Source organism: Ictalurus punctatus, chromosome 24 (assembly GCF_001660625.3).
Source record: "Ictalurus punctatus breed USDA103 chromosome 24, Coco_2.0, whole genome shotgun sequence".
Classification (NCBI taxonomy): Eukaryota; Metazoa; Chordata; class Actinopteri; order Siluriformes; family Ictaluridae; genus Ictalurus; species Ictalurus punctatus.
This window is the reverse complement of record NC_030439.2, coordinates 15,340,299-15,358,739: the sequence shown is the minus strand read 5'-3', so window position 1 is coordinate 15,358,739 and position 18,441 is coordinate 15,340,299. Positions and strand designations below refer to the sequence as shown.

General features: G+C 38.6%; 1 protein-coding gene across 1 annotated transcript; it reads left to right on the top strand.

The window, feature by feature from the left end:
- Positions 1–15,251: 15,251 nt before the first annotated feature.
- On the top strand, positions 15,252–18,207 carry galr1a (galanin receptor 1a). The gene is made up of 3 exons (XM_017454076.3): positions 15,252–16,117; positions 17,074–17,139; positions 17,310–18,207. Exons 1-3 carry the CDS (start codon positions 15,455–15,457, stop codon positions 17,625–17,627), a joined length of 1,047 nt encoding a protein of 348 aa, XP_017309565.1. The 5' UTR covers positions 15,252–15,454; the 3' UTR covers positions 17,628–18,207.
- The last annotated feature ends 234 nt before the right edge of the window (positions 18,208–18,441 follow it).

The window sequence follows — 18,441 nt, the reverse complement described above, 5'->3', positions numbered from 1 at the left end:
GACCTACCCTTAGTATCACCAACCCTAAGACTCCAGTTCATTTCAGATCATTCCCTAATGGAGCTAGGGAATAATAATAATTTTAAAAAAACACCATAGCATTAGTACATTTAGATTTCTAGACTAGTATACATTGTAAATACTCAAAAATTTGCCAATCTAACAAAAAAATAGGAATAAGTGAATCAAGCAGTGCTAGAATTGGTTAGAAATTAGTTCATATGATTGGAAGATTCTAGAACCTAATGTAATCAGAAAATGCCAAAACTTTTATGACACTGACTAAGACATTTAGACACACCACATATTCATGTTTTATATTTAATATTACCACTCCCTGTGTCTATTCTGCATGGGCTTAACAGATTTACACTGCAAGCATGCCTGCAGTTAAGAGCAATTTTTAGGATCTGAGAGCAAGCAGTTAATACAGTTCACATATATTTATACAGTAAGGTTTAGTGTTCCTTATTTAATTGATGTTCTGTACAATAATAATGTGCAATAATAATGATTAAAGTGTAATAAGTCATAAGACATACTAAATTCTTTTTGTTCCTTTCATGCTTTTCTTAAAGTTTTCTCAAAAACGTAATTGTTTTATTAAGTCTATTAAAAAAAGAAAACAGATCTTTAACTCCTCACACTCCCAGAACCTTCACCTATATCCACTCTTCTTATAAATACACGTCTATTATACTACTACCTACTACGTGCTTTTAAATGAATAACTGATTAAGAAGCTGGAAGCTGAATAAATATGTGTGTTCCAAATTCCCCTGGTCAAAAAGTAAATGTACTTAAATGTAAGTAAATATAAAACTTCATGGGAATAACCACGTAGGCAATATACCAAATTTAAAGACTCTTAATAAGTCGTAAATTAAAAAAAAAAAAAAAAAAAAAAAAAAAAAACTTGAAAAATAGTATTATCTAGACAATATCCGTCTAACATGAAAAGGATGTATCCTTGTTTAGCAAACTGGCCCAAAACTTCTCTCTCTCTCCTTTTATAGCTCTCTCGCTGGCTCTATAAATGGAGCCCAGCATGCCGTTTGATCTTTGTATCATGCCTATTGTACAGAAGCTCATCTGTTGGGTGAAGGGCTTGCTATCTCTAAATCGCCCACAAATTCTTCGAAGATAGAGAGCAGGAATGCAGGGAGTGGGTAGCATGCATTTCAAGTACCCTTGTACAATGAAGACGGCAGGCTTTGTTGCACAGAGAGGGGTGAAAAGGACAGAAGAAGAAACAATACCAGCCATGGAGTGATGCTTGTGAGACACAACCACGGGAGATGGCCCAAAACCACGAGAAGCATGTGTGCCATAACCATAACACCCACAGAGCATCTCAAAAAGCTTTCGCAAGGCTGTGTGGACTCCAAAAGCCTTGGGCTATATGGAGAAATATCCCCAGAGAAAGATCTAATCTGTTTCATATTGAATGATTAAGGAATTTAAATGTAATTTAATTATTTTAAAAAGCATGGCAAGTTGTATGGACCCTTATAATCTTAACTCTCTCTATCAGAAAGGGTTCCAAGGGTTCCAATGGGAACCATTAATTGAAAAAAGCACTTTTTCAAAGCATGTACAAGTGAATGTTTAATATTAAATACCAAATGTACAGCCAATTTTAACATTTTATTGTGACTTTTTAATATGACTTTGCTGATCAATCTTCAAAAAAGAGAAATAATCTTTATTCCTGTTGTAGGTGATATACAGTACTAATTTAATTATATTTATACAAGTTTAAAAATATATATATATACCCTGTTACAGTGTTAACACTTCTATGAAATCTCCATGCAGATTCCTACAGCCAAAAGAGAGGCATGATCTTGTTGAAACATGAAACAAATGGCGGCATTATGCTTACGTCCAGCATCGAGAGTGTTTGCCAAGTGTTGATGGAATCACTGGCCATCATCGGGGAATTAGAATTGCCTTGTTTACCAGCCTAAGGGGACAATAAGGCCAGGCTCACTGACCTCAGGCACCACAATGGCAAAGTATATTTTGAGCCACATGGATTCCCATATGCAAATTCAGAGCTATTTTATATGAAAAGGTTTTTCATTCATCTGAAACTGAATGGAATTTAACCACATCACCCTTTCCTGTTGGAAAGTACATTTTATATCTATTTCTTATGATATCAGGCTGATTAGAGAAAATGACTTGGGCATGAAATGTGCTTGTACACTGATGATTATTTATTTGTAATTATTGTCATTGACTGAATTCAGAAGCATTTTAATCTGATGCCCTCTAGCAAAAATAAATGATTACATGAACAAATCTAACATTAAATTCAATTCTAAATTTCTTGGGCTTTTCGCAGTTCCACACTTACATTCTTGTAACTCTTGTCCTTTTGGACAAGCAATGAGTGTAGGAATGTGAATGCTTCTCAAACTATTTTGGAGAGTAAGTAGATTCTACCATGGCCTCATGTAGGGTGGGCTTGTCTACTGGGTTAAAGAGTTCCACAACACATTCTTCCATTACTCAACAATATCCCCAGTAGAGGTCAACATTCCCTCGCATTTTAATAGCAGACTATGTGCATGGATTTTTGTTCCACTCGTGTGAAACGATATGGTTTCCCAGATCATCTTAGGGGCCACCCAAAAGTCTTTTTTCATAGTATTTCCATCCAATCAATGGGAGCTTGCTTGCCAATGCACAGCAGCACTCCAGGGCAAATGATGGACACAGTCGGCCCAGTGTCAACCAGGGCATACCAGCTGATCCTGCCAAGTGTGTGTGGCCTCTATAGACCATGCTGGCCCACTACATCATTCTTGTCAAGAGGCTACTGATATGGGGGCTGCATGTCCCTCACTGGGTGGCCCCCTCATCATTTCCCCACAGGTTCAGAATCACAGCAGTAGAATGCTATGTTGCAGCCATGTCATGGGCTGCTGGCTACACCCAGCTCAGTCCACCTCCTTCTCACTTGTTTCCCCATTATCCCCTACGGCCAGCATGAAGAAAAGTAAGTCCATCAGCTCTCACCTCAGCTCTCTCTGCCTTGGCAAAGGCTTGTGTGAGTAACACTTGTGTGAATGACACTAGAGCTCATGTAGTGCTCATGTAGTGCTGTATGTTCTCTGATAAGTGTGTTGATGAACACCTTTAGGGCTAGATCATGTAGTACTTCGTCAGAAAAGTAGGGGTAAACCTGCCTCACCAGGGTGTGAAGCTCAGCAGGCAACATCCGCAGACTTTCCTCCCTCTCTCTGCAGCAGTTGAACTACGCAGCAGGGGTTGGAACTTGGCTGCTCTAAAGCCATCTTGAGTACAGTCAGCTGCCTATGCTCTGCTTCAGGGATGTCCATCAGTACCTGCAGTACCTTTCTCTGACTGTCACCTGAAACCTCTATGATTCAGTAGAATCATACCACGGGTTCAGTGCCTCATAGAGTTCCCAGGGACTATTGACATTTTAGCAAAGCAAGCAAGCTATCCCTGTGGCCAAAGAGCTTGTCTGCTGCCGCTTCTCCAGCCCGGGTCACCATCAAGTCCCATCATGTTGTGAGGCGCTTCACGTCATTGTAAGGTGCTTCACTTTGTTGACCATCCTCTACTGTGGCCACCTTTGTGGCTGGCTAGCCCCATTGGGAAAATCATACGTTTGGTACCCAAATCCTGTGGGCCCTTACCACTGACCACTGCTTCAAACACTTTAAACACTGTAAAAACAAGGCACTTGGGGTCCTGTGTAACAGAGAGAGGGAGTTTATAAGAATGAAACCCAGTGATGCCACAGCCAGCCATGCCTGGAAGTCTAGAAAGCAAACTTGACAATGCTTTCTGAGTATGGGAAAGGCATTTCTCTCTCGCCAATCGGACTGACATTAATCCATTGCAGGCATCTGTGAGCTTATGAATGTGGAAGAAGACATACAACACTTCTCCCTGAGTGTGTTACTAGGATGCAGTATGAACTGCAGTTTGAAAAGGTGCAATGGCTGATTTCATATGTCCTGAAGGAAGCATGTACTAGTCCTCACCCTCCATGGTTGGTATCTGTTGTGTGATTGCTGTGAGCTGGCTAGTCATTTTTAATTGTCAAATGATCAAATAGCAGAGAAAATGGTGGTGGTGGTGGTGGTGGTGGTGGGGGGGGGGGGGCTTTGCTTTCTTATTGGCAAACTTGCTTTCTTATTGGCAAACTAATACTTACAGCACAACAGGTTTAGTGGTTAGCACAGAACTGGTTTGATAAGGGAAAAACCAGCAGCAAAACCCAGAGGAGAGATTGGAAGATAAAAAAAACATAAAGCCAGGTGTTGGGATAGTACTTGCTGGCATGGAAACTACAGATTTCTTCATTAACAAAAAACACTTATACTAACAAAATAAAGGCATTAAACATCACATTAATGAGCCATGACGGCTCATGGGTATGCAAATGAATGCCTGTTTACTATGGCACAGTGATGCTACAATACATTACAGTGGAGTGTTAGTAATATACACATGTACTGTGCAAGAGTTTTTACATTTTCAATAGTTTTCTACTGAAATAGGCTGTAGAGGCAAGTAAGGACTTTTCCTAAAATAAACCCATATACTGTGTATACATGTCAAATAAAAAGAAATAAATAAAACATAGCATGGAAACCATTGCTGTATTCACTTAACACATTACCAGTAGTTTTAGTTCGACAATAGATTTATTAGTTGTCCAATTAATAATATAACAATTAATAAACAATTCAATAAGATCAAAATACTATACTAGTAAAAAGTCCAGAACTTCAATCTTTAACATGCAATACTTTAGCTTTGTACTTAAAATAAATACCCACTCCAAATAAATAAATAAATAAATATAAAATTTTAAATTTGTAAAAATTATGTAAATTTGTAAAAAAATAAAAATAAATAAATAAATAAATATGCAATTGTATTGGCAACTTGGTCTGGAATTCTGGGCAGCTCCCGATTTGAACGAGATAGCCTGCACCACTAAAGACTTGGGTAGGAGCTACATGGGTAGAGAGTGAGATGGGTGAGGTGGTGGGTGTAGAAACTTCTTCACACTGGTGGTAAAAATGTTTTCAGGTGTGGTCTTTATCCCCCCTTTATCCCGTTAACTTTTATTACCCTATACTGTAGATTGTGAAGATAATATTTATGGAAGAATCATTGAACACTTAAGGTATAGATTACACTTAGAGTAAGCTGTGTTGCTGTAGATAGCCGACTAATACTCAAAAGTATATGTACAGAGGGACCAAAGTAATGTGATTACCAAAAATATAAAAAGTGGTCTTGACCTTGTGTTCCCTCAATTACTTTAACCCTTTCTGTTAATAATGTGGATTCCTCTAATCAGGAATCCTTGGAAGCCACAGATGGTCCAACAGCATACTGCTTGTCCAAATAGACTGTATTATGTACACATGTCAAGGAAATCTATAGGATATATATAGAGTTGCAAGAACTGTAGCCTTAGTCAAGGAAGGAAAGTGTCTCCCTGCATGCTGCATAGGACAGAGGGTGTACAATGTGGCCATTGTGGTCCCATTCATGTGCTCTTGTTTGTTGCTCCATGCTTCAAAAGCCCTCTCAGAAGATGACAATTTGGTCCCGTGGGATGATAGTTGGTATATTTTATGTACTATTGTAAGCTATGGCATGACATGTTTTAACAGCATTTTAAAAGAAAGCATGCAATACTGTATAATTACAAAGGCTAAAAAAAAAAAAATAAATAAAAAAAATTGAAGGCATTGAAGGTTCAGAATAAACATTTATGGATGCCTTTGGCATTGAGCTTTTTTATATTCATAATTATATTTCTGTAAGAAAAAAAAAAAGAAGAGAAACCTACCTCTTATAAAGTACAATACATTACACACTGTATAATTAGTACATACATCAAATAAAAAAAATTGTGGCTAGTTTGTATCCATAGTGGTCCTAAAATGCTTTTCATAAGACTACAGAATGAGTGTAAGATGATCTGGCTTCGTAGTGTACTTCCACATAAAATAAGGAACCATACTGGAGTGTGCTAAACTAATTTCTATTTGACTGTCTGATATGTCTGGGTCCTGTGGGTCGCTCCTGCGCATTAATCAAATTTACCCTAGAGAGGAAAATACATAACCGCAGATATGCTTCTGTGGGTTCAACCATAAATCCATTTGCTGTAATAAGAGTCAGACCTGTTTCAGCTCCATATACAATTGTGAGATTAACCCTTCATACAATGGTATTAAAGACACATTTATGATCATTCTTTAAATAGCACCAAGCTGTTGAAGTAGAACAATTGCTTATCTGTTTTTCACTTTTCTTTTCTTTTCTTTTCTTCTTCCTTGGCATGAAACCGAATCCAGAAGAATAGAGCATATAGTCTGGACCCCACTAGTTAATTGTAATGCACAGAGACTCCCTCACTCCCTCATCTGTTCAGCAGAAGTTCTGCACCATCACATCTCTATGTCCTCTCCTCAGATAACACTTGAACAGGTAATGAAGCAACACCCAGCCACCACCCTGAGACCATTTCCAAAGCACTGCTTGGAATTGAAAAAGCTGTGAAATCAGAAGAGCAGGGTTGGGAGGGTTACTTTAAAAATGTGTTCCATTACAGTTACAAATTACATCATAAAAATAATCAGTAACAATCCAAGTATCACAATATGAAAGTAATGTAATCTGGATCAAGAGAGAGAATCCAGGGAGACAGATGCACATGCAGAACTTTTTCAGACAACAGACCAGGGAAACAGACTCAAGGAATAGGAAACCAGGCCAACCAGAAACCCCCAAAACTATGGGACTATGGAGCAGACCAATGTCCTCAGCAGAACACATAGAAGGTGTCATATCCTCAGCAAGAGAGGGAAACAGAGTGAGGAACCCGGAAGGGTGAAGGGGCAGCGTGGGATGGTAGTGGAGAGTCTCCAGCTCTGAGCACAAACCCTCTCCTAGTCAAGTCTATTGAGATGTCTCTCCTGTTGCCGAAGGGACTCTTAAGGTATCCCCACTTCACCTCTAGAGCCAACATCCACTCCCTACAGAGAGTGGAAGTTCTTCTGCATCCATGTGTGGCTGGAGCTTTCGGTCATGTGAAGAGTCCAGGGAGATGGCAGAACGTCTTTATTGCAGACAACACACCAGGGAAACAGTCAAGGAATAAGGAACACAAGGGAACCAGGACAACCAGAAACTCAGAAAACCGGGGGGAACAAAACAAAACTAGAAGACATTAAATATAAACAAACAGTGCATAAACCAAGCAATAACAAATGTGAGGAACTCAAAACCACAAACATAACCGACTTGACCCAATGCACCAGCAACTGAGGAGAAAAACCGGGGAACTTAAACAGAGCACTAATCAAGCAGGGAAAATAACAAACACATGGGTACGGTTATACAGGAAATGAGGGAGACAACAGAAGAAGTTGTTCTGCAAGGACAATCAGGGTGCCCCCTAGTGGCCACAGGTGACATTGTCCCTGGGGGCCATGACAATCTGATTATTTTTGGATTACTTTAAGTTCACATATGTAAGTAAAGTCAAGAGAAAAGCAATATGATCTAAAATACTTTTATCTAGAGCTTATTTTAGAGCTTAAAAACATGTTTGGATGTGTCTATATATACATATATACATATATATGTATGTGTGTGTGTGTGTGTGTGTGTGTGTGTGTGTGTGTGTGTGTGTGTTATATATGTCCTTGCAGAACAACTTCTTCTATTCCCTAGGCATAATTTTGCCACTATTAAATCAAAGACTTGATTCTGTTTGTCTCACCCCATTTTCTGCACTAGAACTGATTGTGCTTATTAATGATGTAGGCAGGTTGTAGTAATTTTCCTTAATCACTGATCTAGTGGTAGATGATCTCTATCATATAATCTGAGATGGAGAATGTTCATTGAAATTTTATTAGGATCATCTCAGACAGTGTGAAAAAATGAGAAATTTTATCAAATATTATAAAATTGCCTTTATTTTTTGTATCAGAAGCGTAAGAGTAGGACAATGTAAATTTAGAGTTTAGAAGTCTTACCTATTATTACTACTGTACTCTGATCAGCTTCCATGTTTGCAGCCACAAAAAGAGCAAACTGACAAGTGGGTGAGTATGAAAATGGAATATAATATATACAATATATGATTGTGGAATAAAGCAACCTGCTATAAGGTAAAAAGAGTACAGTGCGTACAGTGACTAATGCATTTGAATTGCATGCCTTTCATCAGTTCTGCCTTTAGGTTCGGATGCAGAGCCATGTAAAGTTCAAGCAAAGTAGATTGTTGCTGTATCACTGTCCATGGTGCTGAAACAGCCACAGGGCTTTGAAAACTTTAGGAAGATGATTAATTATGAGCTTCAAGGATGGTTTTGTATTTTTCTCTTGCTTTGAATAACTGGAAGATTGATTACGTCCTTCTATGAGTAATGACCTATGTAATGAGCGTGGATGAATTCTTTGTGATTCACTTGACCCAGAAAAACATGATCAGCTTCTTTAGCCATGATCTATGTCACAGTTTCTGTCTTTCTCTGTGTTCTGTTCTCTGGGAATAGGCAACTTGTCACCATGGTAACCTCCTTAAGCCCAGCATCAGTACCATGTGGAGCCAAAGTACAAAAGAACAAAACAGGAGACATTCTCTTATTAACAGATGCATCAGTCTGGCTGCTTAATCTTTCTGACTGCAAAGCCTATATACTATGACTATTCCTTTTTCAAAATGTTTCCCCAAGAACAAAAAAGTCAGGAATACATTTTCCTTCTGGAAAGACTAAAATAGATGGTTCCTGGGAGTTTTTGGTGTTAACCTGATTTCTGCTGTGTAGTCTGTATTATGTAATTATTATTCCATTTAAAAAGCTAAATTGAATTTATTTTCAGTCCTACCCTTCTGAAAAATACAGATTGGTATGAGCAACTACCAAATCCCAAAACACAGGCTAAGTTGGTAGATCATCCTTGCCAGATATTGATTGTGGTGGACTTTCCTTTTTAGTATGAGGTCATTCAAGCAAACCAACTTCATGCTCAAACACTAAAAGACAATTACATGGCATGTTTCAGTGCAGTCTTCAAAACTGTCTTTTCCTGACATGTCTTTTTATATTATGTTTCTAGAGTTAATGAATAGCTAATGAATGTGGAACCAATTAGCATACATGTCTTCCTGTAACTCAGCTTTTATCAAAGGCTGACATGTTTTTACTGGGACATACTTTCCAAAAATATGTCCTCATGTCCTTGTCTTGAGGATTCAGAGAAACGTATATATAACAATACTACGCTTCAGTTTAAAAGACAAATATGACAAACAAGACAAACAATTTAAGCATATGATGAAGAAAAACAGAAGTTTCTTGTGAAATAATCAAATGTTCACTCATTCATTCATGTTTTCCTTTTCCTTCCAATACTTTCCTCTGGGGATCGCAGTGGTAACAGGCTAGGATGGTCAGTCCAGATGTCTGTATCCCACAACTGTGAGATTAAATCTCTCCAGCAGATTCTGGGTCTGCCTCCGGACTTTCTGTCCAGTGGGACGTGCCAGATACAGCTCTATTGAGAGCCGACTAGGGAGTTTCCTTGTAAGCTGCCTAACCACTTCAACTGCCTCCTCTTGTTTCCCAGTTGCAGGGGTGGTATTCCAAGGCTCTCCTGAATACAGAGCTCCTCACAATATCACAGATTGTAAGAACCTTGTTTATACCAGCTGTATTGGTGACCTTAATAAAAAAAAATTGCTATTACATTAAAGTTAATGTTACTGATTATATTGTACATATTTATAAGGGACAGAATTATTTCCTCTCTAACTAAAACAATTTATTAATTGTCAAATCTTCATAGGCAGTTTATTGTGATGTAGCTGACCTCATCTGGACTGTCCAGTGAAGCACCAAGTGGATCTAATTCTGTCATTTAAAAGAAGCACAGAGTAAATGAGAGAATTACAGCTAATAGGCTCTGAAAGCAGAGCTTCAGTCAAGAGCTTCAGTTAATATTCATTTCAAATATCCGAATGGGGAAAACATGTGAACTATGTGACTTTGACTTTCCACATGGACTGATTTAAGTCTTTCAGAAAGTGCTGATCTCCTGAGATTTCAATGCACAGCAGTCTCTCAAACAACACATGATTGGCTGATTGGATAATAACATGAACATCTAGGTGTACATGTGCTCCTAATAAAGTGGACGGTCAGTGTAAAGTTGAATTAGCAATATGTTTAAGTTATTTGTCATGCTGCAAGGTGAAATGAAATTGAACGAATTCTGAGGAACTCTCTGGGAGCTGAACAGATAATATTCTTCTAAAAAGTACACTCATCAATGTGGACAAAAGCAAAAATAACAGTTCACTATATAATTCATCCTGCTCCTGCCTGGAAACCCCTCTGGTAATAAAGAGGGCAGTTCCACTTGCAGCATATATTCTCTTTCCACAATGGCTTTTAGATGAGGTGATGTGCCTTGAATCATGAGTAGTTCTATTCTTTCTTCTGCCCTCCTTTTTTTATCTCTCATCCTTCCTTTAACTCTGGTACAAGTTCAGCATTATGTCATTAGGTTTCCATAAGTTATAAGTGGATCTTTCTGTACTTGAGAGTTACTAGTATTTGCATCATATATAAATCATATGCTGTGTGATCTTCTCTCTCTCTCTCTCTCTCTCTCTCTCTCTCTGCCTCTCTTTTTTTTCTTTTTAGGCATAAATTTTTTCACTCATGGCTAAATACTGCTGTTCAAAAGTTTTATTTTCCTTCACTAAATGTCCTCTGCCATGATCAAGCAACGCTGGTTGATTGCAACTCCTTAGCTTACCAGCAACGTCCTGCTTCTTAAAACTATAATAAAAGTTTTATTTTCACATCGCATGCTTTGGTTCGTTCTCACTGTTTCATTTATTCTGATTAGTCATCTTAGCTATAGCCTGCTTTATTGGATTTGACATATTACTCATGTGGAAAAAACAGCACCAGTAAATGTAAATGCCAGCTAGAATAAACTCTACAAATTTGGCTCTATTATGTATGGAATAAAACACAAGGCACACTGATGTTCAAGAAAACAAATAAGTAGCCCACTGTCCAATTATGAACAATTAAAATAAAAGCAACACAAATGTAATAATCGTATGAACCATGTAGTAATTAGTAAATTGTTACATGTTTAATCTTTTTTATGAATGCACAAAGCCTTAATTATAATTGACATTCTATATTTTAAGAATTTTCATTTCCTTAAATGTAGTTAAATGTTGAAAAATGCATTTTAGGGAGGGCAAGTTCCCTAATTTATAAGTGCTGGATGGCGTGTGGACTAGCTATGTGTGCCTTAACGCTACTGAACTAGTCCTATGTGCTTGTATTACGTCTAATTGCTTAGCTGGCTATGTGTGCCTGGACCGGGGAGCCTAGATCTTATTTAACTGTAACTTAGAATCTATGTGTACCCGGCTGACTCCTGGGTTTAGACTAAATAGATGTGCAGATCATAGTGTGAGTTCATGTTGGGGTGAGTGCGTGCCAAGTTTTCGTGAGCTTTTATAGATGGGGATGGAGTGTGAATAGGTTTGGTCTAGCGGACTAGATCTGCTATGCTGCTGCTGCTGCTGAGCGAGTACAAATACTTGCTCTGATAGACATGGACAGACATGGAAAGAAGAGAAGCATGCTGCTGTGGTGGGGTGGACTGGCCATCAGGAGCATCGGGTTTTCCCAGTGGGCCGCTGGGCAAAGTGAGCTGGCCCGCTGCTACGCAAAAAAAAAAAATATATATATATATATGTACATATATATACATATATGTACATATATATTTTTTTTTATTTACATGTGTATATATATATATATATATATATATATATATATATATATATATATATATATATATATATATATATATATATATAAAAGTAAAAGTAAGACTGCATCTCCTTTCCTTTGGTGCAGGTGAGTCACAGCCAGCGCAGCCCAACTTGGTGGGTAGGGGCCGGTTTTGTTGTTTGTGTTTCTCAAAATACTTCTAATCTATTGCCCCCCATACCCCCGCCCCCCTTAAAAATTTGTTTAATCTGCTCCATTGCATATCTTGAAACATGCCCCCTTTTACGTCTACTTCACACAGACAGTGAGATTAATTTCAATGGATGAAAAAGGGAAGGGAAGAAAGATAAAAAGCTCTGTGAAAAAAAATCGTTTAAGGCGTTAGAGGCAGATGCTGTGAAATGTTTCAAATTAACAGAGTTTGCTTTTAGCGTGAAGGCAAGTTGCAGTTCTGCAGGTGCTGACGGCTCTAGCATTACAGATTATTCTCTCTCTCTCTCTCTCTCTCTCTCTCTCTCTCTCATACACACAAACTCTCTTTCTCATACACATAGATATGCTCTTTCAAATATACACTTTCTCATCCACATACACACACAAACACACACACTCATATGAATACACCCCTCTTCTCCTCTTCCTCATTCCCTCCTAAAGCTCTGCTGCCCTGCTCCCAAGAGAAACCCTGAATTATGCAGACATGATCATAGGTGAGTTTAATGTCACATGATGACAGTGTGTCATTCAGATGTGGATTCATGTTAAAACGTTTCAGTCCTGATTGAGGAGTTGTACAGCTGAGTGGTGCAGCTCTCCTATACTGCACCCAGAGGATGCGCCCTAACTAGCTAACATGCTTTCTTGATTGTTTTATATTCTTTATCATACTGTATTTCTGTTTGCCTGTTTCACAAGTATGATTTGCTATCTGTTCAGTGCTACTTCAAATAAATATGTTTAAATAGCATTTATGATTCTGTGTTGTGTTATATTTTTTATGCTAGTAAGTGGTGTTAAAATTGGTCTGACCATCAATGATGGGGCGTGTTGTGGGCCGGATGTGGTGGGCCACTCTGGGCCAGAAAGTCCAGGGCCACTTTTTGGCTCCAGTCCGCCCCTGCTGCAAACGGTACAATTTAGGCTACAGTGAAATGCATTATGTCATACATGGAAGGTGTCAAAGGCATTTCACAACTTTTGCTAAATGGTAAATGGCACACTTATATAGCGCTTTTATCCAAAGCGCTTTATACTGTGTCTCATTCACCCATTCACACACCAGTGGTAGCAGAGCTGCCATGTAAGGCGCTAACTTGTCATCGAAGGAAACTTCGGCATGTGGAGACATGCAGGCCGGGAATCGAACTGTCAACTCTACGATTAGTGGACAACCGTACGATTAATGGACAGCTCTACCACCTGAGCCACAGCCACCCCCTAAATAAATAGCCAAGATAGCAAGATAGATGTCCCAGAGCTGGTTTATGTAATCTTTATTTAATTCTGAATCAAAATCTCAAAGTGTTTTAAATAAAATTTTAAATAACACAAAACAACAAATAATAAGTACAATAACAACAGATATTAAAAATCAAGGGTTAAAAAATTAAGCAGAACAAAGAGTCCAAGTGAAGAAGAAAATGGGTTAGTACAACAATTAATAAATAACAACATTAAATAAAACAATCCACAAGTAAAAGATTTTGCAGGTATTCACTTAAAAACTAAATATATATATATATATATATATATATATATATATATATATATATATATATATATATATATATATATATAGATATAGATATAGATATAGATATAGATAGATAGATTTATCACAGTCACAAATAGTAGGCCTAAGTTTAATAACAGGAATTATGAATATGCCAGATTATAGGTTGACTTGATTAAGACTGAAAAAAATTATCCTATATTTCATATCTTCTGGAACACTGTTCCATTATCGATTATTATTCGATTATGTAAATGTAAATGTAAATGCCATAAATGATTATAATATAAGTTATTCAAGTTAGTTCCAGTCCAATAGTTTAATTGGAATAGCAGCATTCCTAGAGTGCTTATATTTAGTATAACTGCGCTGGGATGTTTCACTGATTGCGTTCACATGCACATCAATATGCCGAAATTACAATATGACAATATTCTGATTCCCCAAATTCTGATTCCCATCCCTGGAATATGCCTGTTTTAATTTGTTTTTGAAATTTATTGCATGTAAACACCTTATTATGAAAATCCACTGAAAAGAGATAAATGCGCATGTTCAGTCCACATGGAATTGTGGGTACTAACAGCCGCTTAGCTGTTGGCTAGGTATTTAGGAATGGCAACTCAGGCATACTTACAACAACCATGTATACAGGAATATTCCCATGCCTGTTCGCATATAAACATCACATTCAGAATATGGCTGCAACACGAACGTAGACGTTAAACCGAATTTGATGTGAATGTAAACGTAGTCAATGTTTGTATCGCTCCACTTGTCTGTATTCGCCAAGGAAAATTCCACTTCTAGCACTGTAAACGTTACTACAGTAGAATTAGTGACATCACCAGTGGACATAGTAAATGATGAATTTCTTATTAATATAACTTCTGACTTGAAATATGAAAGCTCATCAGTTGAAGATGAAATGCAGATGCACCTTCAACAGGAATGTACGAACCAATGTCAGCTATCTAGATGACTATCATTGAATGTGGCTTCTTTGGGATCTATTTCCATTCACTGATCAAAAATAAGCAAGTCATTGTGTCCAAAATGTCTTATTTGTAAAACAGTTGTGTAAAAGCAATATCACACTGGCAATCATAAGGTTATACTGAATATAGTCACTGTTGTAATTCTCTCACAGCCATGCTGATATTCAGTATAACCGCACTCTTGATCACGTGATACTGCTTCAAAAATAAATAAATAAATAAATAAACAAATAACTATCTACCACCGGCTGAGCACTGACTGATCCCAGGAACTGAGAATAAACCTGCCTCAGCTGAACTGAAGTGCTTGAGGTGGGTTATAGTGTTCCAGGAGTTCAGTAAGATATACCAGAGCTAATATGCGATATGAACAATTCTATGAAACTGAACAGGCAGCCAGTGTAAACTGGATACAAATTGGAGTGATGTGATCAGAATGAGATCTCGAATCGACACTGTTTACAGAGTTCACTGATAATTCATTTGCTTTTACTGATCATGCATAGTATGTTTCTGCAAGTTTGTGGCTATTAGAGGTCGTGCTGCTCTGCGTGCCGTCCTCTTGGTAGCGCCCATATAATGACGTTGGACTGCGCCGTTAGAAGCGCGCGCATACAGAGCGCACACCGGCGAGCAGCGGACGCACGCACATGACAATAAATTTATGACTGATTGTGTGTGGGGGGGTGGGGAATCCCATTTTTTGTTCTTGTTTGTTTATATGATAAGGACGCGCTATTTGGAACTTCTGTAGTACGCGTGGATGCACGTGAGCGCATTGTACAGTATCACTGGCGCGCGCTTCGGGGAAATCCACAGACAGAACATAGACAAATAGAGAGCTTTTTTTTTTTTTCGTCGTGTGCAGGAAAATCATGAACATAAATAATCAAAGTGATGGAGGTGGTGTGAAGGAGAGCCGTGCAGACTCGGAGGCACCGGCTAAGTTGCTGTTTGGCATTGGTACGGACAATCTGGTGACGCTGCTGGTGTTCGGGCTGATCTTCGCGCTCGGCGTGGTGGGAAATTCTCTGGTGATCGCCGTCCTGGTGCGGCGCAGAGCGGGTCAACGCCGCGGCACCACTAACATCTTCATCTTTAACCTGGGTGTGGCTGACCTGTCCTACCTGCTTTTCTGCGTGCCCTTCCAGTCCACCGTGTACATGCTTCCCACCTGGGTGCTCGGCGCCTTCATCTGCAAGTTTGTGCACTACTTCTTCACCGTGTCCATGCTTGTGAGTGTGTTCACACTGTCCGCGATGTCCGTGGACCGCTACGTGGCCATCGTGCACAGCCGGAAATCCTCGTCTATCCGCGTGGCGCGGCACGCGCTGTTCGGGGTGCTGGGCATTTGGGCGCTCTCTCTGGCTATGGCCGCGCCGGTCGCTTACCACCAGTGCATCGTGGAGACCGAGGACAACAGCACGTTCTGCTGGGAAGTGTGGTCTGATCCCAAGAGGAGGAAAGTCTACGTGGTGTGCACGTTTGTCTTCGGCTACCTGTTGCCCTTGATCCTTATTACTTTCTGCTACGCAAAGGTAATTATTCCAGATGACTTGGAAAAGTTAGGTGTTCCTAATAAAGTGCCGCTGTACTCTCAGCAGAAAAAAAGTCCTAAAGTGTACTTTTCCTTGTCACAGTCGTGTACTCTATAGGGTACATATAATGCACCTGTAGTATTTATTCCTTTGTTTGTTTGTTTACATAGACTGTGGTGTACCTTTAAAACTGATTTAATATACATCACTGCAACTTAAGCACCACTAATCTACCTTAAATGAGTAGAGAAGTCATTTAAAGGTACATCACAAGCAGATTTACCACCTCAGCGACAAGGGAAGGTACAGCTTAGTACAACAGTGTGAATGTATGTACTTAGATAATGTGAACTCATACATTTCACTTGTGATCCACATGTGATTGTGAGTAATATATGATCACGTGAAAAAAAAAGGATACATGAAGGTGAATTTCACAATGTGGAAACAAAAATGTGACATTATGTGAGTAACATGGGATCACAGGTGAAAAATAAAACAACATGCAAATGCCCAGCATACCAAAATTAATGAATGGTAAAAAAAATAAATAATAATAAAAAATAATAATAATAATAATCATAATCACATGTGGAAAAATAAAAGCACATTCAGGACATGTGAAAAGTCCTCATAACAAATAAAGTGTCTGAAAAACAGATGTGTAAAATACTAATGTGGATCATGTGATTTTCAATAAGGGTTTGCACACAAGCATGTATTGTGGCAGGGATTTACGTTCTGCTGTACTGTAGATGTTTATACATGTATAGATGTTTATAAATGTTGCTATAGATGATTATAATTGCTACTGTAATGCAGTGGTTTGGATCTCTAGGCTACTTGACATGGCAGATAATGTAGACAGAAAAAATGTTTCAACAACTACTGGGAATTGGTTCACTTTTTTATTTATTTTTTTGTAAATATACAGTATTTAACTGCTATGCACGCAGGTACTGAATCATCTACACAAAAATCTGCGAAACATGTCTAAGAAGTCAGAGGCATCGAAGAAGAAAGTAAGAACAATTCTAGTTTGCATCTCGTTTCTCTCAGCTTTATTATGTAGAATAATATTAAATATTTTTTTTCATGATACAACGTTAAATAAGTGAACTTAGAATAGATTAATACCGTGTATGCGAAATTCAAATATTTCAGCATGAGTAAGTGTACTGTATGCCCTTAGACAGCACAGACCGTTCTGGTGGTGGTGGTGGTCTTCTGCCTGTCCTGGCTGCCCCATCACGTGGTGCATCTCTGGGTGGAGTTTGGTTCATTCCCCCTGAACCAGGCGTCCTTCCTTTTCCGTGTGGCAGCTCACTGTCTGGCCTACAGCAACTCCTCAGTCAACCCCATCATCTACGCTTTCCTCTCGGAGAACTTCAGGCAAGCCTACAAGCAGGTGTTCCGGTGCCATGTGGCCAGTGAATGTCCAACACAGGATGCTCGAGAAACAAGAAACAAGATGGAGAAAGTTCCACCCACTAACTGCACCACGGTTTAACTTACTACACCCATTGTCTTGACTTTGTTTTGCTCGTGTAACGCTGGAGATTGCTTCAGGTACAAAAGGCAGATGTTGTGGACCAGCTGTAGTCTTTTCTTTCTGTCATGTAATCAAGCATGCTGTGACATTTCAAGCAACTTTCTCTTTTTTTATCGTCAATAAGAAAATACTATTCTGTATTATGTTAATAAGTGCAGTGAAAGATTTTAATCTGTGTTGTTGTTGTTATTGTTGTTGTTGTTGTTGTTGTTTTATGCATATACCCATGAATTTCTGGACTTTTTTAAAGTCAGACCTTATCTATGACTTGAAATTGATGTTTTGAGACTGAGATTTTGACCTAGACTAGAATATTTCAGTTTGCTTGATTAGTCTGTGTAAAGAATTGTTTCAGTAGCGTTCATTCAATTACACTTCTACAATCTACCACATTTCCTCCATCCACCACCTGATTCCAAGAGGAAGAAGAAAAATGGACCAGGAAACATGTACGAGCCTCAACTAGGAGCATCAACATCTACAGAGACCTAACAACAAGCTGGAATAGACTAAGAGGTTGTACTGTTAGAAATCTGGAAATACACGTTGGGGGGGGGGGGGGGGGGGGGGGGGCTTGAGGGGTGAAACATTTTCACTCTTTTTCAAAGAAACGGTTTATAATAGTAAATAGTAAATTTATACAGCAAATCTTGATCTAATTTTAGTGCACCAGGCTTTAAACCCATTGAGAATCATAAATTGTATGCTATAGTAATTTGATGAATGTTACCTAAGCAAAGCAGAAGAAAAAATGCAGGTGAGGACAACCTTA